This window comes from Monodon monoceros, unplaced genomic scaffold, assembly GCF_005190385.1.
Source record: "Monodon monoceros isolate NGI ecotype Baffin Bay Population unplaced genomic scaffold, NGI_Narwhal_1 Super_Scaffold_3, whole genome shotgun sequence".
NCBI classification, from domain to species: Eukaryota; Metazoa; Chordata; class Mammalia; order Artiodactyla; family Monodontidae; genus Monodon; species Monodon monoceros.
This window is the reverse complement of record NW_021703780.1, coordinates 61,719,252-61,744,933: the sequence shown is the minus strand read 5'-3', so window position 1 is coordinate 61,744,933 and position 25,682 is coordinate 61,719,252. Positions and strand designations below refer to the sequence as shown.

The window sequence follows — 25,682 nt, the reverse complement described above, 5'->3', positions numbered from 1 at the left end:
AGGGAAGTTTGCTGGGGAGAGGACAGGCAGGGTGGATGTATCCTCCTGAGTTCATATGTGTGAAGCCTTTGAAATGGGCCCTGAGGATACCTTCAGTTCTTCCACCCCAGCACTTCTCAGTCCACTCGGCATCCATACTCAAGGTTTGTCCAAGATCCAACTTGTCCCTGAAGCTTTGGATAGCAACCCCGTCTCCAGGCAGTCTCTCCATTCTGCCTCATTGCCTATATCAGTGTTTCTCAAACACGACCTCTGGGGAATCTTGCTAAAAATGCAAATTCTGAGTCAGTAAGGAATGGAGTGGGACTTGAGATTGGGCCTTTCTGATAAACTCCCAGGTGATGTGGATGTTGCTGGACCACCATGCTGAAGAGCAAAGGTCCTACATAAAACCGGTCAGCACTGCTGTTTAGTGCCTTCCAGTAGTTCATGCAGAGAGTAGGTCTTACATTTCCCCTGTACCTACCATGATGCTTAGCTCAGCACTCCATCCATGAGCACTGCTTCCTAAATGTTTGGTGTGGGCACCATGAGAGCTATGAGAAAATCGCAAAAACCCACCTGATTCTTCATGGATTGGAGCTAGGATCATGCACCATTAGCAGAAAACATCTTTGCCCTTCTCTCAGCCCCCGGCTGCCTCAGTTTTGATTCCTGTGTTGAAATCCCCTCTCCTTACCTGTTCCTTTTTTTTTTTTTTTTTTTTTTTTTTTGCCTTTTTGTCTTAACTTGTATAGAAGGATTGAAACTAACAACCTTTGATTTTAAGTGTTTAGTGTAGTTTCCTTCTTGCAGGTTTTGAATTATCTGCATGGCTCATCTCTCCCCATGCTTTTTGAAAGTCTGCATCTCCCTGTCCCCTGCTAACCTCCAAGCCCACTCACTCCTGGGATGTGTCACAGTTGCTTTGTCAGTTTCCCTGAGAGACTCCCCACCTTGCTTTTGTCACATCCACCTTCTCTCTGGGGCAGAGAGACTCTTGATGCCTCAGCCATCCACACCATATTAACCCCTTCTTGGTTGTTTCCACACATTCCCTCCACTGTCGCTCTTGGATTGCTGTGCTTTCTGTAGAAGACACACACAACCTCCGGGAGAAAGGGTATGAGTCACAGGTCATGGAGGCTGTATACATGGGCTGGGACCAAGAGGCAGCTCAGAAACTGGTGGGCTCTGAACATTTCACTCAGTGCTGTTCACCTCAGCCCAGGTCACTGGGCAATGTCCAAGTTGTCATAACACGTGTGGATCAACTCATAACAGGAGGGAGTGGCGAGTGGCCTGGACAGGGGAGTGGCTGGGCTGCTGTTTTGCACCTGAAGAAGTGTCCTGTGGTGCATTCTACACAGGGTATAATGGGGTGTCCTGACCCAGGGTCCTGATTCCATCCAAACAGCCCAGTCTAGTGGGTGGGGCCTGGTGGTAAAACTACAGACACCACCTAAATCTGCATCCAAAATGCAGGTGATCTGTCCTTCAGGGCTACACTACAGATCGGGAGTATAAAGAGTGCTGAGGACATCCAGGGCCAGGGGGAACCTCTTCTGCAGCTCAGCAGGATTTCAGGTCCCCACATATGTGAACTGGAATTCACAGGGGTACTATCAAGCCAGAGTCAGAAATCACCTCCAGAGACTTAAAGGGTGCCTGTGTTTCTATTTCCTCCACAACCAAGACAGCCTGGTAGGAAGTATAAGACTAGATTTTGAGGGCATACGATTTTAGGTGGTGGTGGTGCGAGGGGATTTGAAAGGTGGTACATATGCTTTCTCCTTTATATTATTATTTTTTAAAGTGTGCTGAAAGCAGAGTTGCAATCTGAGTGTTAACCTGGCACGCTTTGCTTTGCTAGAAGCAACAGTTTTGAGGGGAAACCTGCTCTCTGTGGTATAATGTCTAGTTCCTTATCTCATCAAGGTGTGACTTTCAACACTTGTTTCTAGTGGGTTGTTTGTCTTTTTCTTGCAAATGTGTAAGAACTCTATGTATAGATATCAATACTTTATTGATCATCTTTGTTGCAAACGTATTTTCTCCAAACAATTTTTTTTTTTTTGCGGTACGCGGGCCTCTCAGTGTTGTGGCCTCTCCCGCTGCGGAGCACAGGCTCCGGACGCGCAGGCTCAGCGGCCATGGCTTGCGGGCCCAGCCGCTCCGCGGCATGTGGGATCTTCCCGTACCGGGGCACGAACCCGTGTCCCCTGCATCGGCAGGTGGACTCTGAACCACTGTGCCACCAGGGAAGCCCTGTTTACCTGTTCTTTTATAGCTTCTGGATTCTTGTGCCATATCGCTAATATAAGGAAAAGCTATTGATTTTTGTGTGTTCCAGAAGTTTCTTTCTCTTTGATCTTCTAGGTATATGAACATGCAAAGTTTTATCAGCTTTTTTCTTCGTGTTTTTTTAGACCCTCTAAAAAATATTAAATTATAATGGTGGTGGCAGGCATTGATACATGATGCCTGACTTATTTGGCTTAGTTTTTTTTCTTTTTTTTTGCGGTATGCGGGCCTCTCACTGCTGTGGCCTCTCCTGTTGCAGAGCACAGGCTCCGGACGTGCAGGCTCAGCGACCATGGCTCACGGGCCCAGCCACTCCCCGGCATGTGGGATCCTCCCAGACCGGGGCACGAACCTATGTCCCCTGCATCAGCAGGTGGACTCTCAACCACTGCGCCACCAGGGAAGCCCTTGGCTTAGTTTTTTTTTTTTAATTTTTTTATTAATTAATTTATTTATGGCTGTGTTTGGTCTTCGTTTCTGTGCGAGGGCTTTCTCTAGTTGTGGCAAGCGGGGGCCACTCTTCATCGCGGTGCGCAGGCCTCTCACTATCGTGGCCTCTCTTGTTGTGGAGCACAGGCTCCAGATGCGCAGGCTCAGTAACTGTGGCTCACGGGCCCAGTTGCTCTGCGGCATGTGGGATCTTCCCAGACCAGGGCTCGAACCCGTGTCCCCTGCATTGGCAGGCAGATTCTCAACCACTGCACCACCAGGGAAGCCCCCTTGGCTTAGTTTTAATATTTCAATATTTGGGGTGATTTTTTTTTTTTTTTGAGGATTTCTGGTAACAGATTTCATCACAATTTCCCCCATTTTGGAGATAATTGCTGAGCTTTTTTCTTTTTTAAAAAATTTATTTATTTATTTATTTTTGGCTGTGTTGGGTCTTCACTGCTGCACGCGGGCTTTCTCTAGTTGCAGATAGCAGGGGCTACTCTTCGTTGCGGTGCACAGGCTTCTCATTGCGGTGGCTTCTCTTGTTGCAGAGCATGGGCCCTAGGCACGTGGGCTTTAGTAGTTGTGGCACATGGGCTCAGTAGTTGTGGCTTATGGGCTGTAGAGTGCAGGCTCAGTACTTGTGGCACATGGGCTTAGTTGCTCCGTGGCATGTGGGATCTTCCTGGACCAAGGATTGAACCCGTGTCCCTGGCATTGGCAGGCGGATTCTTAACCACTACACCACCAGGGAAGTCCAATTGCTGAGCTTTTATCAAATAATTTTTCAGTATCTATTAATGCAGTCATTTGGTTTTTGCCGTTTGTTAATCTAATGCATTAAGAGAATAGATTTCCTAATTCAGACCATCTTTTCATGTTTAGATACCATCACTTGACCACAGTTTATTATTCTTTTGATGTACTGTTAGATTTTATTCCCCAATATTTTGACTTTTACTTACAAATGTATAAGTGAGATTGATATATTTATAAGTGAGAATTGCACTCTAACTATCTTTAAAAATAGACTGACTTCACAAAATTAAATGGGAATTTTTCCATAGTTTTCTATGAGCTACAATAATTTAAATATCATAGAAATTATCTCTTCTTTAAAGTTTAGGTAGAACTTAGCTATGAAAATATCCGGTTCTGGTATCTTTTAAAAAGTAGATATTAATTTACCTTTCTAATTTTTCTGCGTTAATCAGCCCATTTGTATTTTCTACTGCTTTTTGGGTGAATTTTGATACATAAAAATTTTCTAGGCATCCTCCCATTTCTTCAAGGTTTTCCAGTGAGTTGCCATAGTGCTGTATGTAGAATTCATCTATAATTGCTCATCCCTCCCGTCTTTGTGAGTGTGTCTCCTTTCTTATCTAATGAATATGCAGCTCATAGAGCAAATCCAAGTGACTGAAAAATATACAAATATGCACAAACATAGAAATTACACTCAAAGTGAAAAATCACTTTATGTCCACCATACAGAACACATTAGGAAGAGTGGAAATGCCTGGTATAATGAGTTGGTGAAGAGTAAGGAGGAGTGAGAGGTTTCTTCATATGCTGTCTATGGAAAAGTAAATTACTGTTATTGTTTTATAAAATAATCTGCCAGGTTCTTTCAAATTTAAAACACATATCTTGTGCCCCACCAATCCCATGCCTGGGAACCAATGCCATAGAAATAAAAGTACCAGTGACTGGCATGTAAGGATATGTAAGTAAAAAAGAAAAATTTTGAAAAGCCATTAATTCTGAATACTAGAAAGGTTCAATAAATTATGGCCCATCCATGCCCTAGAATATTATTATGCAATTAAAAAGAAGGAATTAGAGCCAAACTGGCTGATTAGGAAGAATTTCTACAAAGTATTATGGGATTCAAAAGTAACATGCAAAGAACAGTGTACTGTGTATTGTAAACAATGGCAAAAAAAGAAAAAGCCAAACAACTGTGTATGGATATGGTACATTAGGACAGAAACTATGGGTCATTTGTGAGACTTGGGGGATATCAGAAGAGGAAAGAGTGGAGATGGAAAGACCATCTTAGGAAAAAAAGGAGAGAAACAAAAATCTGTACTACAAAGAAAAAGATACCCTCAGATGTGCATGTATAATATGATCCCACAAATGTAAAATTATGTATGTTAATGTGTGTTTTGGAGAAGAGCCCAAAGTGATCAACAACTGCTGCATCTAGAAATAGAGTACTTGAGTTCACTGTCATCCAAGCCTGTGCTCTCCCAGTGATGTGAGTTTCTATTGGGGTTTCGCTTAAGCCCAACTGATAATCTGTAACCTATGAACCAAATGTTAAACTTAACCATAACCAGTGTAACTCATACACAATACTGGGAGAAGTAAAGAGGGACGAGAACTACAGGCAGAGACAATACGTATTTTTGCAGCTGGTTTTTAAGACCCCCGTCCTCCACTACTATTTCAGGTTCCCTTTCCTGTGGCCACCACCTGCATGGATGCAGTCCTTTGAGGTGGCCCAATCTGTCATTCCTCAGTCCCTTGAGACATCCACAGATCTGTCTGTATAGGACTGGGGTAGTTTCTGTTAATTCCTACTTTTGGGTATAACAGTATAAGGTGATGCATAAAACATTCCCCTACGTTTCATATATGATATATACTCTTCCAGAATATATATATTTGTATGTATTTTTTAAAAAATTCTTTCTTTTGTTCACCATTTCTCTAATTGTGTAAGGAAATGACAGTGGGGTCAGGTGGCATTCTCAGTTTCCTTAAGAACTTTTTTGGGTCACTTGGACACTAAAACCTTGAGATCAGTGGAGCTTAACGGTATGAGGACAGGAAACATTTGTGAGTGGGTCATTAGGTAAAAACATGAGATGTGTCACAGCCTCTTGCGTCTCCCCACCCATCTTCACCTTGTGGTTCCTGCCTCTGGTTTAGAGGCTAGATCATCGCAATCTTCAAGATGCTGTCTCAGCTGGTAACTTAGTTAAAAGTTTATATAATTTAAAAAGCATTTATTGACTTTTCAGGCACAGTAAGAGAAAGAAAAGCATTACACCAGTGTATCTTTAGGCTTCTTATAAGACTTCCTGAAATATCTATAGTTCTGGAAATAACCACACAGATGTTGCTCTCTTTTTTTCTGTTTTAACTTCTTGTGAGTCACAAGAGACAAAAAACATAGATTTTGGACCAGTACCCGGTATGGATATAGTTGATGTAAGAATTCAATGCCATTCAAAAATGTGGTTGAGATAATATGAGGCAGGTAAAAAATATGGTTAAAAGAATCTAATTTTGGCTTCAGCTTTTTTTTTTATCCAATTTTTTTTTTTAATTTTATTTATTTATTTATTTTTGGCTGTGTTGGGTCTTCGTTTCTGTGCATGGGCTTTCTCTAGTTGCGGCGAGCGGGGACCACTCTTCATCGCGGTGCGCGGGCCTCTCACTGTCGTGGCCTCTCTTGTTGCGGAGCACAAGCTCCAGACGCGCAGGCTTAGTAGTTGTGGCTCACGGGCCTAGTTGCTCCGCGGCATGTGGGATCTTCCCAGACCAGGAAGATGTGGTCGAACCCGTGTCCCCTGCATTGGCAGGCAGATTCTCAACCACTGCGCCACCAGAGAAGCCCCTTGGCTTCAACTTTGACCTTAGTCATTGTAAGGGCAAAAAGCTATTTGCCTGCGTCAATGTTAGTTTTGGGATTTCTGAACTTTTGCATGATCAATGGTCATGTGATCGTGCAGATCCCCATCATATAAATGTATGAAACACAAAAACAAGTTTATTATAAATAATTGAATTCAGTTCCAAACATACATAAGCATTTGGAAGTAACTTAGAGTGAAAAATCTCTTTATGTGCTTTATATGTTGAAATTCTATCAACTGGTTGAAATATAAATGTACATTGAATATTGCAAGAGTAAGATGCTTCAAAAACTGATGGTAATAAGCTGTCAATTTTATGTACAAAAATTAAGATGTTTCAAATAGTTAAATAAATAGAAAAATTAGACTGGAGTTAAAACAAGAAATCAGGGAGAATTTGTTTTATTTGGATACTAGGAAGCACATTGTGTCAGTTTTAGGCTGAGAAATGTTTGTAAACATATAAATAACATTAAAAGGTAGAACAGAAAAAAAGAATAGAGATTATGGAGAGTCAGTTATATAATTTTGATATTTGTAGTTGTTGACTTCCTAGAATTATTCATAAAATTAAACAAAATAAGCTTTAAGAACTGTAATTGATTCTTAGTTTAGTTAATTCAGTTTTAGCCAAGAATCTTTCCATAAGGTTTTTGTGTGTTTGTTTTTAATTAATTCATTTATTTTGTTTATTTTATTTTTGGCTGCATTGGGTCTTCATTGCTGCACGCGGGCTTCTTCTATCTGCGGCGAGCGGGGGCTACTCTTCCTTGTGGTGCGCGGGCTTCTCATTGCGGTGGCTTCTCTTGTTGCGGAGCATGGGATCAAGGCGCGTGGGCTTCAGTAGTTGTGGCATGCGGGCTCGGTAGTTGTGGCTCATGGGCTCTAGAGCACAAGCTCAGTAGTTGTGGCGCACGGGCTTAGTTTCTCCGCGGCATGTGGGATCTTCCCGGACCAGGGGTCGAACCTGTGTCCCCTGCTTTGGCAGGCGGATTCTTAACCACTGTGCTACCAGGGAAGCCCCTCCATAAGGTTTTTTTTTTTTTCTTCTTTTTTTTTTTTGCAGTACGCGGGCCTCTCACTGCTGTTGCCTCTCCCATCGCGGAGCACAGGCTCCGGATGCGCAGGCTCAGTGGCCATGGCTCATGGGCCCAGCCTCCCCATGGCATGTGGGATCTTCCCGGACCAGGGCATGAACCCGTGTCCCCTGCATCGGCAGGCGGACTCCCAACCACTGCACCACCAGGGAAGCCCCTCCATAAGGTGTTCTATTTGAGAATTCTTCTCATCCTGTGAAGATGAATTAAAAGCAAAATGTGAAGATTTTCACCTTAAAAATTTCCTAAAAGAACTTCGGAAGAATGTATGAAAATATCCATGATAAATTTTCTTTGATCCAGACATAAAAAAGAATATGAGGTATTTTTAAAAAAGAAAATGTTGAGGGGAAAGGGAAACATTCTATTTTATTAATCAAACTTTGAAACAATCTACTTCACAAGATTGTTTTACAAAGGCACAATCTTTGTTTTCAAAAGACAATTGAAAGCAGAGGCTAAAATTTAAACAAAAACCTTGTCAAAAAGATTGCTAGAGGTTCCCAACCATTTTCAGAAGTTGAAGAATTTTGAGAAATGTCCAGGCTGTGAATTCTAGATGCAAATATCCTTCTAGAAAACATGGATTACTGACAATCCTAAATTTTGTGTACGATGCACCTGATATTTGGGCATGCAGAGACAACCAGATAGCTTTTTTTTTTAAGTTTGAGAGCACCATGAAATCAGACGGAATTCTATTATGTTCTACTTTATTTGCTTGTCAAGAGATTCTAAGTCTCATACGGATAACAACTTAGTGAATCTGAAGGAAAGAAAAAACACGTATTGAATGGAAAATCAACAATGCAAAATGTTCTGTAATTGTCATTGATAATGGAAAACACATGGTGAGACTATGAGTGATTTAGAGATCACAAGCATGTAGTGTTTTGTTCACACCTTTCAGTTGTGTTTTCAGAAAGTACCTATGACACTACATAATGTAGCACAATTGCTGGTCATAAGCAAAAAGGTAGACGGCCACTAGTATTATTCAGTGTTTAGCCAAAGGTAAACTATATGACATACACGAGATAGTAAAACTGCTTTGATACACATTTCTCCAAAATGCTCAAATGGCATAGCATCCTTGATGTGTTAGAAAGGCTGCTTGACCAAAAGAAAGTGGACTAATACACTTCACAAATAACAGTGCTGGCACAGTAAAACTTGGTAACAACCATTAGTTGCTTGTGGAAAAATAACTGATTTACTGGAACCCGCTGAAGAAGTCATCTTGAAAGCACAAGTATTTCTGGCCCAATACTGCTGTGAAGATCCTGCTATCCTTCCACTCCAGAGGTGTGCCTGTGATGAGAGCTGAGGTGCAGGTGGAATCTGAGACAGTTTTTTAAAATATTTAATGCCAATCGGATTGCTTATGGCACATTATTAGATTCAAGGCTTAAGAACAACCCTTTCTCGAGTGCTTATATGGAACAAGCATGGGAAAATATTGGAAATTTAAAATGAAAGTGAAGGCGATAATCGTAATCCCTTGTCTTCACTTGGGTTTCCCAGAAGGCAGAGCTCAAGATCAAGATCAAGGTTTATGTGCCACAGCTTCATCAGCGTATGTGATCTCAGGCAGCGGAGGTGAAGGATGGGGTAGTAAAGCAGGGAAAGAGTAAGGGCCAGTACAAGGATGCATTGTGACACCACTACCATGCGTGCTGGAAGCTTTGAGATGCTTCTCAGGATTGTCTGTCTGGGGGTGGAGGCAGACACATTTCCCCATCAGCTCCTATCTTCCATTGGTCAAGGCTCTGCCCCACTGGACATCAAGTCGCCTGCACTCCCAGCTTGCACATGCATGGTGCTGAGTGTCAGTGGAGGAGTCCTGGGGTAGGTGGTGAGAGGCATGGTCCGAGCCCAGGCCAGGTGCCATCAGGCTGCACCTGTGAGAGGCTTGACAGGCGCCCCAGCAGAAAAGGCTGAGAGGATTGGAAGTGGCTCCTAAGAGGTGTGCAAATAGTCAGCTTTTTTTTTTTTAACATCTTTATTAGGGTATAATTGCTTTACAATGGTGTGTTAGTTTCTGCTTTATAACAAAGTGAATCAGTTATACATATACATATGTTCCCATATCTCTTCCCTCTTGCGTCTCCCTCCCTCCCACCCTCCCTATCCCACCCCTCCAGGCGGTCACAAAGCACCGAGCCGATATCCCTGTGCCATGTGGCTGCTTCCCACTAGCTGTCTACCTTACGTTTGTTAGTGTGTTTATGTCCATGCAAATAGTCAGCTTTTAAGAACGCTCTTCAGAGGCATCCTCTTCAAGCAGTGCACTAATAGTGAAATTGCATTATCAATCAGTGATGGTATCTTTGATTCCAAGAGTTGAAGAGGAGACTGTCACCTTAGTCGATTACCACGAGAGCTAAGGAAAGGAAAGCTTAGTGAGTCTGTGACAACATCACCATGAGCACTTCCCCACACTGGTACAGTGAGCACAAGACCTTGCTCCTCCACCAGCCTCGGCTGGAAGCCATAACTATGTAGGATCTTACCTGTGCCGCGTGGTGACCACTGGAGCCGCTGAATGCTGACAGTGCAGAAAAGTGTCTGTCTCTGCACCATGATGTCAGTCTTTAAAAATGAGAGCACTCACCTTTACTAATACGACTGCAATTATAATTACATTTTAAAATAAGATATCAGATTTATGTAAATCCCAGCAATTTTTTTCTATGATAGTGACCATCAGTTTTGGACTTAGCTGTGGCCAGGTATTTTAGCCAATGTTATACCATTCAGCATTTACCAAAAATGTGTAGTTGATCAGCCTCTAATTTAATATTGTTCTGATAATCTAATTATGTTTTAGTTACCGTTCTGGACAGTGTTTTGTTCTTTGTTTGGGTTACTAAGAAGTGAGGGCATGGTCAGGTTTGAGCTCAACTCTTCCAGTTGTCAGAGCCTTACTTATATGCAGTAAGGGATTCTGTGTATGGCTTAATCTTACTCTCCTATTCTTATTTTCTATTTGCACTTACTTTCTCATATAATAACATCAAAAATTTTACATTTGTTTTTGTGAAGGTTGTAAGAGTGCATAGTTAAGAAAATCAGATCCTGGCCTACAGAGGACAGAAAAAGAAAGAAATTAGAAATAGCATCTCCTGCTCCACCCCTCCCCATCTCTGCCCACTCTTCCCAGGCAACCACTTTGATTTCTACTGGCCATTTCTCTTGCTGCTTACCTACATGTTGTTAAGTAATATGCTTATGTTGCTTCCTCACGGTGTACCAGTTTTAGGCATTATTATTGATTTCCTGTTCTTGTAGGTGAGGACTAACTCACTCACACTTCTTCCCCTCTCTACATCTCAGTCTGGTTATTTTCTGTTTTCTGGTTAAATCACTAATTAGTGTTCATGCCATGATAAATAGTATTCACTGAGAAGCCAGTGTGTTGTGTTCCTGCAGTTTATTGGCTCCCCACACCCTCCATCTACTTAGTTGTTTTTACACCTATCACCAATTTCCCAAAATGCTCCAGTTTGATCTGTCAGTTATTGCCCAACGATAATTTTTCAGAATGTTCAAAGCCCACACGTTCTATGTTTCGTCCTCGAGACTGGTAGGGTGGAGAAGGATGTGGGGCATCTAACTACTCCTTTTGCAGACTTTTAACTAACTGCCCTGTTTTCAGCCTTGAGATTCAATCCCAGCTTCCACAGTACTTGGTACCCCTGAGTCTCAAAAATGGCTAAAGTTCTGAAGGGCTCAACTGGCTTGCTTCTCATTGTTCTTAGCAAATTCTCCAGTAGGCCTTCCCACCATTCTACAGGTCCAATTGATTCTTCACTATTTTCTTGAATGACTGCACAGGGCTAGCTGCAGCTCTAGCATGCAAAGGCCCCCTTGTGTTCACATTTCCCACTACACCTGTAACTGAAGCAGGTGTTAGCAAGGGACAGTCTTAGGCTTGGGGTCAATTTCCCAGGACCCAAACTAAGCAAGGAAGAATCTTGTCCTATCTGAAAACTGAGAGGCTTTCCTCAGTTCAGAAAGTCTAGATTGCAAGAGGCAACCACTCTTCTTATGGCATTGGGAAGTGGCCAGTGGGCTAGCTCTTGCTTAGCCAGGGAAGGTTAACTTTGAAAATAGGCAAAATCTAGGTATGTAGAATTTTACAGGCATTAATAAGTATGTCTCTATTCAAGCCCATATTAATATCCATATGTATATTTATATCTCTCTCTATATTAAGTATCATTGCTTTTTTTCCCCTCTGCCTTATTTCTCAGACAGAATCCGGGGCTCTAACATCCATTTAAGTCCTGCAGGACAGTCCTGCAGATTCATGTAAGCCATCTGTGGACCTCAAGAGCTGAAATTTGGGGGCTTTGAACTTGCCACCAGTACGTTGAACCAACAGGGCTTATGAGGTATGAACAGAAAGAATCTACTTTTGTGTCTCACATCTCTTCAGAATGAATTAAAGGCTGAAGTTCTTCCAGCCACAGTGAAAAGTAGGGCAGTCCCATGACTTTCATCATCACGCTTAGGTACAAAAAGGTCCCATGATCATTTGAACTCACTAAAAGAAGAGAGTTTCAATTCAGAAATAGAAGGGTTGATCCCCATAAGAATATCAAAACTCAACTTGATTTGACATTTAAATCTTCCCGCCACCTCCCAGCTGGCTGAGGGATGAACCACGTTCAGGAGAGAGGAGTGAGGGGTGCTGTCCTACTTGTCTCTCGTCTTCCCTGGCATTTCTGCTCCTTCCCCTACTTGCTAAGCATGGTTTCTAGTCCCCTGACTGGTAGGCACTGGGAAAGGAAGGAAAGTTTTTGCTTGAGTGGCCCTGTCATAAAATGATGACTTCACCTCCAGCTCCACCTCTGGGACCAGCAGGTGTAAAAGTTGATTCTTTCTCTCAAGGACTGCTTTTGTAGAGTAATTGGAGACATCCCTGGGAATATTCATATTCAACATAACAGGGATACCCTGCTGTTTCGGCGGTCCACTGCACACATTTTTCTCATCCTACAGACAAGCTCCATCAAGGCAGTCTTCTTGGGCAAGGTTAGAAATCCCCCATTCAGCTCCTTCTCATCTGGTCCATGGAAAAGAATCCCACGTTCTTTGCCAAAATCAACTCTGAAAGCATAGATCCATCCCAGAGTAGTGGCAGTTTTTGTCTACTCCACCCGCAAAGCAGCTGGTTGGCCTGTCTCTGTTCTCCTGATTTCCTGGGTGAGAGTCAGGTCTTCTTTAACCTCAGTGAGTTGTATCAAGCTCTTGGGTGGTCCCATTGGCATCGCCCTTATCAGGCTTGAGGTGAGAGACCGCACCCACCGTGACTTCCTTCCTCCCATCCCCGGTGTAGAGGTGGCACCAGCAGCCCTCGACAAACAGCTCCTATTCAAGTATCTCCCTAATTTTCACAGTCCAATCTCTTTGTCCCCAGTATAGGTGAGGGGTCTCTAGAGTTGTGAAATGTGTTTTAACAATTCCTGTGTCAATTCTGTGTATAGCCCTAGTTTGGAATACAGCATCTGTCGGGTCCGGCTGCCCCAGTTGAAACTTCCAATGTGCTATGTTGGTACAGACTGATAGCATTTTGCATTAGTGAGCAGCATTTGACTACTACACAATCTAGCCCTATTTTGGTTGTTTAGAACTGCATCCAGGGTCAAGCTAGAACTAACCTGGGGATTTAAGCAGCTTGTCCACAGACCTCACATCTTTAGTTTCCCCCTGCCCCCGCCAAATCTGGTCTCCCTCATCATGGCTATGCATATCAGAGCCCCACATCCTGTAGGGCATTATTAGGATTAGTAGGGCATTAGTAGGGCATCCTGTAGGATTATTAGGGATCAGGAAACTTCTGTAAAGATAAGAAAGTAAATACTTGAGGATTTGTGGGCTGTACGGTCTCTGTCACAATTACTCAACTCTGTTGTAACACAAAAGCAGCCAGACAATTCATAAACAAGCAAGCATGGCTGTGCTCCAGTGAAACTCTATTTACAGGGCAGGCAGTGGGCTGCATTTGGTCCATGGGTCACAGTTCACTGACCCTTGGATTAGATCCGTGAATAGAGAAAGAGAAATGGTGACCTTAACTATACTGGGGATTTATCTGGTCAGAAAGGGAAGAAAATCTCAGTGATTGAAAGCCCATAGCCTGTGGAGGACATAAACCTGCTTTGTCCAGAAGATGTTAAGACTTTAGAATTTTACCCTTGGAATTCTGAAGACCTCAGAAACTCAAGCTGGAAAAGGATCATACTTTTTAAACCAGCAGAATGATGCTCAACAGAAAAGAGCAGCAGGGAAGTCAACACTGAGGTGTGTTCAAGGTCACCTGCCACTGTCAAGGTCACCCTAGTTTTCACCGCAGCAGGCTCTCTCTAGTGCAGACACTGCTCTCACTTCCACTCTTTGGTTCATGAAAAAGTTGTTCAAACATGTAGCAAATGCTTTATCCCTCAAGCCTTAACTGAATGTGCCTAGCTGGCGTCCAACGTCCAGTATCTGCATCTTGTTGCTGGGGAGCTTTCCTCAAAGCTGGAAGGCCTCTTGAGAACCAGGCAGGCTGGAAATCCTGAGGAATTAAGTGACCAACGGGAGTGGAGTGTTAATACCCCAGCTGTCTTCCCCCTCGAATGGGATAACTGAGGAGTGTGAGTTACACTGTTTCCCAGAGTTTTCTAGTGGTTTTGAGCTCCAGTCACCCCTCAGTGGAAGGTACTTCGTAATGTACCCTTTGTTGGCATCTTCCTCTTCTGTTGTACTTCCCCACTCCCTCCTGGAGTTTCCTTTCGAATAAACTCTTTGCTCTCCACTTATTGCTCAGGAACTGCTTTTGGGGGAACCCAACCTAAGCAGAGTATCACTTTCTCTGGGTAACTTTCTTCATTCAACTTTCTGCTGAGGGGCCTTTGGGCACCTGTCCCATTTCGTTATAGTCATTTGAGTCAGATGGATCTTTTCCACTGAACGGTGAGTTTTCTAGAAATGAATCTTATTCATCTTTACATCACTGGCATTTTCCTCAGCCTCTTGCACCGTGTTCAAGACATGATTGCTGACTACAGAAAGCTTGATGCATAGGCAGAGTTGATATGAAGAGGCAGGTTTGAAGGGGCTAGTGCTGTACCACTAACCACATGCAGTAGCCACTAGCCACATGTTAGCCATTTCAATTACAATTGAATCGGAGTGAAAAATTCAGTTCCTCAGTCTCGCTAGCCACATTTCAGGTGCTTAATAGCTGCATATGATCAGTGGTGATGATATTGGACAACACAGATGTAGAACTTTTCTGTCGTTGTAGATGGTTCCATCGGACAGCATGGGGCTGGGGAGCACGCTGAATCTGTGATTTGGTTATGTGCAGTTTTGTGTCGGTCACAGAGCTCCTAAAAGCTTTCAGGGATCAGGGGAGTATGAACTAACACCTATATCCTGCACTTGTGATTACCTAAGGGCAAACGGTACTTCTCAATGCAAGAGAGAACCAGTGATGTATAGTTTTTAAATGATTGCTTTATTTACATTTTGGTTGAACCACAAAAAAGAGAAAAAGTAACTTCAAAGTTTCCTAACCAGATTGAGATTCATGTTGCGTGGTTTAGTGTTCCAGAGTTCACATCCTGTTCTGCGCATGTAGGGTTGGATTGAGGTAAGACCTTTCAGGCAGGGGTGAAAGTAAGAAAAATTAAGGCCACTCACTAGCGGTCGAGGCTGGATGGCATGGAAGGCCAAGAACAGGTACATCCCTTCTCCAAGCATTTGATTCGGATGTGAAATGTTCTGGAAATGGAATGTTTTCTGGTCTTCACATTGGAAGTCTCTCTCATTTGGGTTGAATTTAGGTATTGGCAGTTTTCTTTTTAAGACATGATTTTGATCTTGGGCAGTGTAGGACAGAACAGTGTCCAATTCAGTCCTACAGTGAGCTTCCTGAGGGACTTAGCTGAGAACATGACAGGCGCTTAGCAAATGTTTACTGAATGAGTGAGTGATAAGTGACCAGATGGATGAATGAACACGTGAAACTTGAGTATACCTTAGTGAACGATGGAAAATGCACTTGGTCTCATGGCCAGTAAGAGGTGATGCTGTGGAATTGTCTATCAGGCCCCAACCTCCTTTTTTTTTTACAATATATTTTGTAGACTTTGAGCATCCAGCCCCTAAAACTTTAGCAAGATCAGAGTTTATGTGGACTGTAAGGGGGGTTAGAGATAATCTAACCAGGTCACAGAGTTAATTCATGGCAGAGGGCTTCTAATCTCTTTATGGCTAGAATGGATACCACATCTGAGTAGTAGTCTAGCCTTTTATTTTTTTATATAATCTAAAGTGCTGTTTATTTTTTGAAAAATGTGTTTCCATATTTCAAAATCTAAAAGACGCAGAAGGGTATTCAGAGAAAGATCCCTCCTTCTATTCTCTATGCACGCCCCTCCCTAAAGATGACCTCTGTTACTTCTTTCTTTTGTATCCTTAAAGAGGATGGTCAGTGCATCTAAGCACAATGAAAAAAGTGTCTCCTCTTTTTTTTTTTTAAAAAACATACATTCTGTTTTGCCCTTTGTTTTTTTCAATCAACCATATACTGCTCCTGGTGCTTTAACTCTTCCTTCATACTGTCTCTTGGCCAAATTCTTCTTGGCATGCTCTTGGCACCTCTCTTGACCGGCCATTAATCTTTCCTTGCCTCCACACTTGCATTTGTCTCCTAACTTACCTCCCTGCCTGGTTCTGGGGCCTCTGCTCCAGTGGTCCCCAACCTTGTTGGCACAAGGGACGGGTTTCGTGGAAGACAGTTTTCCTATGGACCAGTGGTGGGGGGAGGGGGAGGGGTGGTTCAGGCAGTAACGTGAGCGATGCGGAGCTGCTCACCTCCTGCTTGCAGCCTGGTTCCTAACAGGCCGTGGACTGGTATCGGTCCATGGCCCAGGGGTTGGGGACCCCTGCTCTACTCCTTCCTCTGTGTGATACCAGATTTATCTTCCTGACACACCATTTTGACTGCTTTGTTCCCTTTGCCTTCCCAATAAAGCCCAAGGTGCTCTGTCTGAAAATCACCCCCCATCCCAGCCTTCCCACCTCACCCTGCCATCCACACATGTTGGTGCCTTCCCCACTCACCTTTGTATTGGGCGTACATTGGCTTCGGGTGCCTTGCCCCCAACCCTCTCCCTTTCTAAATCCTGCCCCTCCTTCAGAGACCTACTCAAAAGCCACTTCCTCCCTCAGATTCCAGCTGGAAATGGTCTTTTTCTTCCTGGCCCAGGCATAGCATCGAGTGTGTCCCTCTTTGCGCTAAAGTTATTGTTTCTGTCTTAAACATCCTCTAATACAGGGAAAGTTTCACGGGGGCAAGGATTGTGTTTGTCTTACACAGTTTTGCATCCTTCACTTAACCTAAGGCAGTGTTTGTGCATCCTGTCTGTATCACCTAATGCACAGTTACTGGATGAACAGTGAGACTGGTGTAAAAGAGGACAGTGTCTGCACGTTTCAGGACTCTTGAGAAGTTTTTATGAGCAGGGCCTTTATTCTCTACACTGAAAATACCAAATTGCTCTTTTTCTATCGAGTAGCTCATGGGAACTGTGGTCATTCAGTGTGAATAGGAGATCTGTTCATTATTAAGAATATTCAAAACAGGTGTGACATGCCATTATGGTGCTTGAGAGTACATATGCATAAATCTTTTACAAGTCTTTTTATCAAGCAAGGAAGGAGCTAGGCACATTAAGAAATAATGTAATCGATTTATTGTATTTTGTGAAGTGTGTTTCATTTATATCAATAACTGGCTGAAGTTAAGGTTTAAGATATGAAAAGCTTTACCTGTGTGTAGCTGCACATAGTAACTGTGTAACATTCAGGTGCATTAAAATATATGTAACTCTTGAAAGAATCAAGCAAAGCTCTACTTCTCAGGTTTGACAATAAGTCACTGCCCAGCTGCTGACCTTTGGTAATGCCTTTGGGGTGCATAGATAGACTGCTACCATTGGGTATATATTTTAATGTCTTTAAGAACTTCAGTGCTGCACTGGAAGTTCAGAGGACTGGTGCAGAGGTTGATGTGTTTGCTTCATCTGCCCCATGCATCTTCTTTAGGCAATGTTCTGCATCTGACCTAAAATACAGCAGAGAGTTCCAGCTCCCCTGTTGACGGGGAGACAGAGCTGGCTCTTTCCAGTTTTTCCCTAGGAAGAAATGGGATGAATTTGCCCAGGTAGATGGCCACATGCCTGTGGAAAAAGTGGCGGAGGTGCTTCTGGAACCTCTCACCGACGAAGGCGTAGATCACGGGGTTGACACAGCAGTGGGTGTAGGCGATCACCTCCGTCACCAGCATGGCCAGGTCCAGCTGTCTGCTCTGCTCACACTCAGTCTCCAGGTGCACTTGAAAGGTTGAGAGGAGGACAACCAGATTGTAGGGTGTCCAGAAAATAAAGAAGACCACCATGATGACAAAAATGAGCCGGATGGCCTTGTATTTTTTTTTACTGGGGCATCTCAGCAGTGTTTTAATGATTCCTGAGTAGCAGATGGCCATAACGAGCAGAGGCAGAGCGAGACCCAAGATATTCAACCTCAGAGCATGGAAACACTTCCAGGCATTCTCTCCATTCTTTGGGTAAAGAGGACTGCAGAAAGTCTGTTCAAACTCCTCTTGGGACTCATGGAAGATAAATTCAGGGAGGGCTGCTAACCCTGCCAGGCCCCAGGTGAAGATGCTGGTGATGATACCAAAAGTGGTCGTCCGGGCTCGAAGGGCAAACACGGCGTGAACGATGGCCAGATACCGGTCTATGGTCAGGAGTATGATGAAGAAGATCTCACTATACAAGCCCATGTAATAGAGCCCGGAGAGCAACTTACACATATGGTGGCCAAAAACCCACTCATTCCACCCAACATAGTGAATCCAGAACGGCAGAGTGAATAAGAAGAGCAAGTCGGAAATGGCCAGATTGAGCAGGTAGATGTTGGTCATAATCCGGAGCCTGTTGTATTTTGTGAGGATCACCACCACCACTACATTGCCCAGCAGACCAACCGTGAACACCAGGGAATACAGTGGGGGCAGGAACTGAGCCCCCAGCTCCTTGATGTTGCTTTTTTCACATGGCAGTGCCCCCTCATAGTCATAGGGTGTGGTCCCAGAAGCTTCACCCACAGTCTCAGTCCCATCGACTGAGGTCGCCATTTCCCTTGTCCCTGTGATAGAAGAAGGAAAAAGCAACCCCACAATTAGCCATGATCACCCCTTGTGACCCACACCACTTGGTTTATACATTTACTCAATAAAACCACATGGGATAAACAGCCTATACATTCCTCAGCATGTATTTCCAAAGGTATATCAGAGATGCTGTGGGGGGAGATGTCTGGAGTGAAAGATCTACCGTTTTCAAAGTCAGCATGATCCGGGATGGATAAGGAAACAGAAGAGTTGTGAGTGGTGGTGAAGAGTGGGCGTGTTGCTCTCAGAAAGCATTTGAAGGAAGAAATACAAAACTCGAAGAGACAGGTTGGGTAATGATAATAATGTTATACTAATTTTATTATTACTGTATCTTTTAAGGTATTTTGCATTTTATGTGTTATATATGACTTTCAAAATCATCTTACCTATTTAAAAACCAAATGCTAATAATAATAATAGTGGTAATAATGATAATAGTGATTATTATCATTAGAAATAACTACCCCCCTCTCCATGGCCCCATAACAATGTGCTGTTCATCATAGCTAATGGGGAGATTGAACCTTAAAGAAATTTAATAATTAGCCTAAAATCCTCTAGTAAGTAATTGCAAAAGTTAAAGCTAGATCTTCAGTGTCTATGTCCGGTTCTCTCATCCCTGGATTCAAGTGCAGTGATTTTTAACTTTTTTTTTTCTTACATCTTTATTGGAGTATAATTGCTGTACATTGTTGTGTTAGTTTCTACTGTATAACAAAGTGAATCAGCTCTACGTATACATATATCCCCATATCCCCTCCCTCTTGTGTCTCCCTCCCACCCTCCTTATCCCACCCCTCTAGGTGGACACAAAGCACCGAGCTGATCTCCCTGTGCTATGCGGCTGCTTCGCACTAGCTATCTGTTTTACATTTGGTAGTGTATATATGTCATTGCCACTCCCTATGACCCAGCAATCCCACTATTGGGCATATACCCTGAGAAAACCATAATTCAAAAAGAGTCATGTACCACAGTGTTCATTGCAGCACTATTTACAATAGCCAGGACATGGAAGCAACCTAAGTGTCCGTTGACAGATGAGTGGATAAAGAAGATGGGGCACATATATACAATGGAATATTACTCAGCCATAAAAAGAAACGAAATTGAGTTATTTATAGTGAGGTGGATGGACCAAGAGTCTGTCATACAGAGTAAATTAAATCAGAAAGAGAAAAACAAAGCTAACACATATATATGGAATCTTAAAAAAAAAAAAGGTCTGAAGAACCTAGGGACAGGATAGGAATAAAGATGCAGACGTAGAGAGTGGACTTGAGGACATGGGGAGGGGGAAGGGTAAGCTGGGATGATCTTTAACTTTTGAAGACTTAGCTATTATAATAGTTACTAACTATTGTAATAATTATAAGCAGCATTCCCTTTTCCTGTTCGTGACAGTGCTGACTAAGCCAGTCATGTGCCAAGAGCAAACCCTTTAGAGCTTCTCCTTCATAAAGGAGCTGAGCATAGGCCAATGGAACTTCATATTAGATTGGATATTTTTTAGAGCAGGATCCCTAGGGCCAGTGCCTGCTTTTCTTAAGATTACAGACTTGGCTGGAGAAGAAGGAAAAACAGACAAGGGAGGAGTCCATGAAGGGCAGTTAATCCCTGCACTGCCTCCTCAGAAGGAGTCCTACTGACTTTCTCCTTTCTATGAAGGCACACATGTGAGGTCATGAATGTATGTCAGCAGGCATTTCTCAAGGCAAGTCTTTGAACTGCAATAATTGGAGCCAATGGCAAGGATTGCCTTTGCTTCTTAAGAGAATACTGGGACCCCAGAGGTCAGCACCTGTCGGGGTTCTGTGTAGTCCGTGTGAGAGTAGAGAGGGGAGACACAGGAGCTGTTCCTGGCTGTTCTGCTCGCCAGCGATAGGACTTGGACAGGCCTTTACCTCTGAGCCTCGTTTACTCATCTCTAAAATAAGGATCATGGTAGCACCCAAGGTTGTGGTGAGCATCAAATCAGACAGTCTACATGAGATCACCTTTTAAATTAGAAAAAACCTGTAAAATTGGTAGGAAGCAGAAGTGAAAGAAAGGCAATGAGAAGCCATTTCATATGAAATCAGGAAAAAGTAGGGGCTGTTGGATAGAACTTGATCTATTTTCATAGCTCTGTCCTGGTACATCATCTATGGATAAGTGACACCTTCAGGCTTTTGAGGTGAAAAGTGGAATTGAGGAATAACTGATTTGTATGATCTTATCAGCATTCTTATTCCTAATGGCAAAAACCACAGCAGCTGAGAAAAAATACCTGTCACTTTGTCTGTTATGCATTTTCAATCATGAGTGTCTCTCTAAATCTTAATGTCTAAAGCAAGAAAGGAACAGAGCCTCTACTCACCATTAATTATTTGTATATTCTTTCCTTTTCTCCCAGACTGATCTAAAAACACGTCAGACTTTTAAAAAAATTTCACTGAAGTTTTGTTCAACGTGAGGATCGTCTTTAATTCATGTGTCACTTCCATAAATCCAATATGATCAGTATAAGATTATAGAATCTTGGTGGGGGGTGGGTGCCTAGACTGCAAAGCACAGGGAAGCAAGCAGGTTCTGTAGAGTCAGAAGCCAAGTCGTTGATTACTAGTTACATGGGGTCAGAGACACAAAAACAGGGTTTTTACCTGTCTGCAGTCCTAATCACAGTCCTTGCAGTTTGGAAAAATGATACAGTAATAGTAAACAACATCAACAATAAAGAAAGGCGTACACGCGTGTGCGCGCGCGCACACACACACACGCACACACACACACACACACACACACACACAGTAAAAACCACCCCAAATCTCACCATGATGAGTTTACCACCAATAACATTTCTCTATGTAGATATGCATACGCGGATACGAAGTTTTACAAAAATTGACATCATACTCCTTTAGCTGGTTCACTAAAATTGCTCACAGTACAACTCAACCGTGCACTGTAAATGAAGTTTCTTTAGTCTCCAAAACTATTTGGATCTCTGTTACTAGCTTCCCACCTGCTGGGTAGCAGCAAAAAGTATTCACAAATTTTAGTCCTAAGTGGTTTAAATTTAGTCTGATCCATCCATTGATTTGAATGATGACAGGTTTTACTCATCCTCTGTTGCCAGCTTATAATTTCGGTCCCTTGTCTTCTCTCATTGGTTCTTTCTAAGATGGCAGTGGAGATATGGGGGAAGGGCCAGCATGACTCGATGCGTGGGTGGAGGGAGAAGGGGGTACCCTAGTCTCCTGTTGGTTCTTGATTTACGTGGCTTGTGTCTGCTGAGGCGGGTCAACCTAGTCCCAACCCTGAACCTTGTGCTGGCATCTGCTGCAATGGTTTGTAGCTAATGGCTTCAGGATTGATTCATTCTCAGTCCTCCCCAGGCACAGTGACCTCTCCCAGGTGATGGAGTGTTCCCTCGGCTCTGGCTGGAATGGAGAACCACATCTCCATCAGGTTTCTGGCCCAGGCTATGCTCTTTCTTCTGAACTGGCAGGTGCCCAGGCAGACATGCTCCTCCTTGACTCCATCTCCATGCCATGTACAAACCAAGGGACATGCAAGACTGCAAACCAGATCTTTTTTCTGCCTGACCACCAGCTTAACTGCGCTAACCACCCCATGTGGGTAAGGAGGTGCCTTGCAGAGAGGCATCCTTTGGGGTTACCTCCAATTTATCAAACCGCCCTCCACACCCCCCAACTCTGGTCAAGGCCTGGATGGGAGAGGTAGGGATACACAGATGTGACTGCTTCCTTCCATAGTCTCTTTTCTCACAATTCCTGGACTCAGAAGGAGAGGAGCCCTCTCCCTGCCATTCTTTTCTGGCCAGGTCCAACTAAATATATATGCAACCTTCGTTTATACTGTGGTAAATGGTATGAGGTAATGGATACCTCATAATTTCACATTCACCAGTGTAAAATTTTAATGAGTGTTGCAAAACTGAATTGAAAAGATATATTTAGAATTGGAGACCCTTCTTTAGAAAATATATTTGTTTGAAATGCCATTTTAATTATCAGAAAAAATGTAATGATGATACTCAATGCTAGTGAGTTTGCAGTGAACCATATTCATTGCTGGAGCGCTTATTCATTGATGATGCAATGTAACTTGTTTTAATAAATTTTATATATAACAGGAACCATCAAGATACACATGGCTTTGATCCAGTAGTTCTAATCCTGGGAATTTACCATAAGGGGAAAAGGTCCAATACATAATGTGCACAAAGGTGTTCTCTGTGGCATTGTTTTTGTAGTAGAAAAACAAGAAATGGGAACGATCTAAATGTTTGACACATGAAGGATATTTTGAATAAATTGTAGTCCATTTACACAATAGATTATTATGTAGTCATTAAAACTAGTTTTGGACACCAGATAGAATCACAGACAAATGTTTATAAAAATGAAGAGAATGTAAAGTGTGTAAACGAAGATTGCAACAGCATGAAATTATATGTACATGTAAAAGGCAACAGGCAAAGAATCAAAATGGCTGTGGGGGTAGGTGGATTATCATTTTCAAAGCTGTAAAATTTAAAATTTTTCTATGTTCCCTTATCAATTAAACTGTCGTTGAAAGCTAGTGTTTTTAGGCAGGGACTGCTGGAAGATTTGGCAGACACATTTTCTAAAGGTAATTGTGTTGAAAACCCAGGCAAATTAAAAGATGAAGGGTTTCCTCCTCAGAACTTGAAACCACAAACTGAGATCTAAGAAACTTGAAGAAGAGGTCACACTAGGTAAAGCATTTGAATTTTGTTTTGAAATTTGGAGATCTTAGTAGCCGGGTTCTCCCCTTTGATCTTGGGTGGAGCTGACATACAACCCCCAGACTGGGGTAGGGGAGGCGTCTTTTAGGGTCTTGAGACCTGCTTTGGCTGGGGCTCAGCGGGCCTCCACGGGAAGAGTGAGAAGGCCTTTCGGATGACCACAGCGGGCACCTTTGTGTGGACAGGTGGGCCGTGAGGACACCAGCTCCCGGGATGCCTCCAAATTATTCAGTGTGTGATACTCTCATGCTCACATTTTCTCTTCTTCCCACTCCATGATTCTTAGCGCTTTGGGCAAATTCTGAACTTGGAGGATATTCACAGGGCCCCTGCTCTTTTCTTGCTGGGCCAGCCTTTCAGCCTGTATAGCTTGACACTGTGCTTAAACATCCAGAGTGCACATCAGAAGGCCACCCCCCAGGGTTTACAGTAATTCAAACCTTCCTGTCTTTGAAGACGTGGAGACCATTTCTCTGGACCCTCCCCAAATGCAAGCCAGAGCCCCTCCTAATGAGAATCCACTCAAAGAATCTTATTAAACTCTAAAGACACCCCAAATCAAGCCAGTGCACTGGGCCTCCAGCTCCTTGGTCCTGAGCCCCAGCCAGCGCAGTGCCTCTGACTGAAAGAAATATGTATTTCTCAGCATGGATCAAATAATGCATGATATCGTCAGAAGCTTTCTTTGTATGATGTAGTTTTTTTCCCCTTATTGTCAGCAACCACCTGGGAAGGAAAAAATACTGAGAAGAAAATGGCCTCTGAGTTCAGGAAGTTTACGTTCTTTACACATAACCAATGTGAGACAATAGTGAGTAATAACTGTGCCTTCCTTAGGCCAGCACTTTATACAGGCTTGTTTGTCTTCACAGCTTTGCAAGGTAGGTTTTTATATACCCATTTTATAGATGAGCAAACAGAGGCTTGGCAAGGTTCAGTCACTATTCCGTTGATGCACGGCAGGGCTGGGACTCTGTGTCTCCAAAGACCACACTGCTATAGCCTTAGGGTTCCATTTAGTAAGGGCCTCCACACCGCAAGATTACATAGATGTTTATATATATTCTAGTATCTTTATGGTTCCATTTTTATACACGCAGATCACTGGTATGTTTTAGTTTGGTTTGATATATGGCGTGAAGTGCATTTCTATTTTATTTCTCTCTGAATGGTTGACCAATTTAAAGACACCATATGTTGAGTTAACTACCCTCTCTCTCCTCCTTGGGCTGGAAACATCACCTTTGCCATATGTTCCCTCAAGTTCCTGATTCTGCTTGTGTACTTTACATTCCATTGATTTCTGTGCCAGAAACACTCTTTTAATTACTGTAGATTTATTAGATCATTTATATAGATTATCCGATTATACAACTGCCTTTCATTATTCATTTTGCAGTATGTCTTATCTGTTAGAGCCATTTGTCCTATTAGATAAACTTTTGGATCACTTGGTCAGTTACTTACAAAAACATAATTTTGAGTGGAATTTTGTTACATTTGTAAATAAGTTTAGGAAGAATTGATAAGTTTACATATCAAACGTTTATACCTGGGAACATGCCATGTCTGCTTACCATAGGGCTTTAAGTTATTGGTCTTGCACATTTCTTTTTAAATTTTTATCTGCCTTTATATTTCTGAGGTTACTGTGAATGATATATTTTTCCCTAGCAAATTTTCTAACCAATCGTTAGTGGTATAAAAAAAATTATTTTACATGTTTTAAGCTGATTACCTTACTGATTTTTAAAAATAAATTCCTTTAGGACTCCTAGATAGATAATCATATTATCTGTGACACAGTGATAAGATTATATCCTCCTTTCTGGTATTTCTTATTTGTTTCTCTCACCTTATTGCTTTGGCTGGAACTTCCACAGTGATGTTAAGTAATAGTGGTGTTAGTACGTTTGTCTGGTTCCTGATTATAATTGGACATCCTACCCCCCAACCTTTCAAAGTCCCCAAAGTACAAGAAAGATACTATTAATTTGAAATCCGTTTTATTCTAAAACTTTGCTAAAGTGGAAAACTGTCATGCCTATGATGAAGAGTGCTGATCCTTGACAGTAGCGGGAGTTTGGTTAAAACCAGACATGTCTGATAGAAGGCCACATGCTGAATGATATCCCAGTTTAGTAACATCACTAATCAGGGGTGTGTGTGTGTGTGTGTGTGTGTGTGTGTGTGTGTGTGTGTGTGTG

The 25,682-nt window shown here is 42.7% G+C and overlaps 1 protein-coding gene across 1 annotated transcript in view; it reads right to left on the bottom strand.

Annotated features, from left to right (window-relative positions):
* Window positions 1-17,056: 17,056 nt before the first annotated feature.
* The window catches only part of CCR3 (C-C motif chemokine receptor 3), a 13,143-nt gene continuing 4,517 nt past the window's right edge, over window positions 17,057-25,682 (bottom strand). The window contains exon 2 of the mRNA XM_029241565.1: window positions 17,057-18,673. Coding sequence (XP_029097398.1) covers window positions 17,586-18,662 — 1,077 coding nt within the window. The 5' untranslated portion in view covers window positions 18,663-18,673 and the 3' untranslated portion in view covers window positions 17,057-17,585. The remainder of the gene's footprint in view (window positions 18,674-25,682) is intronic.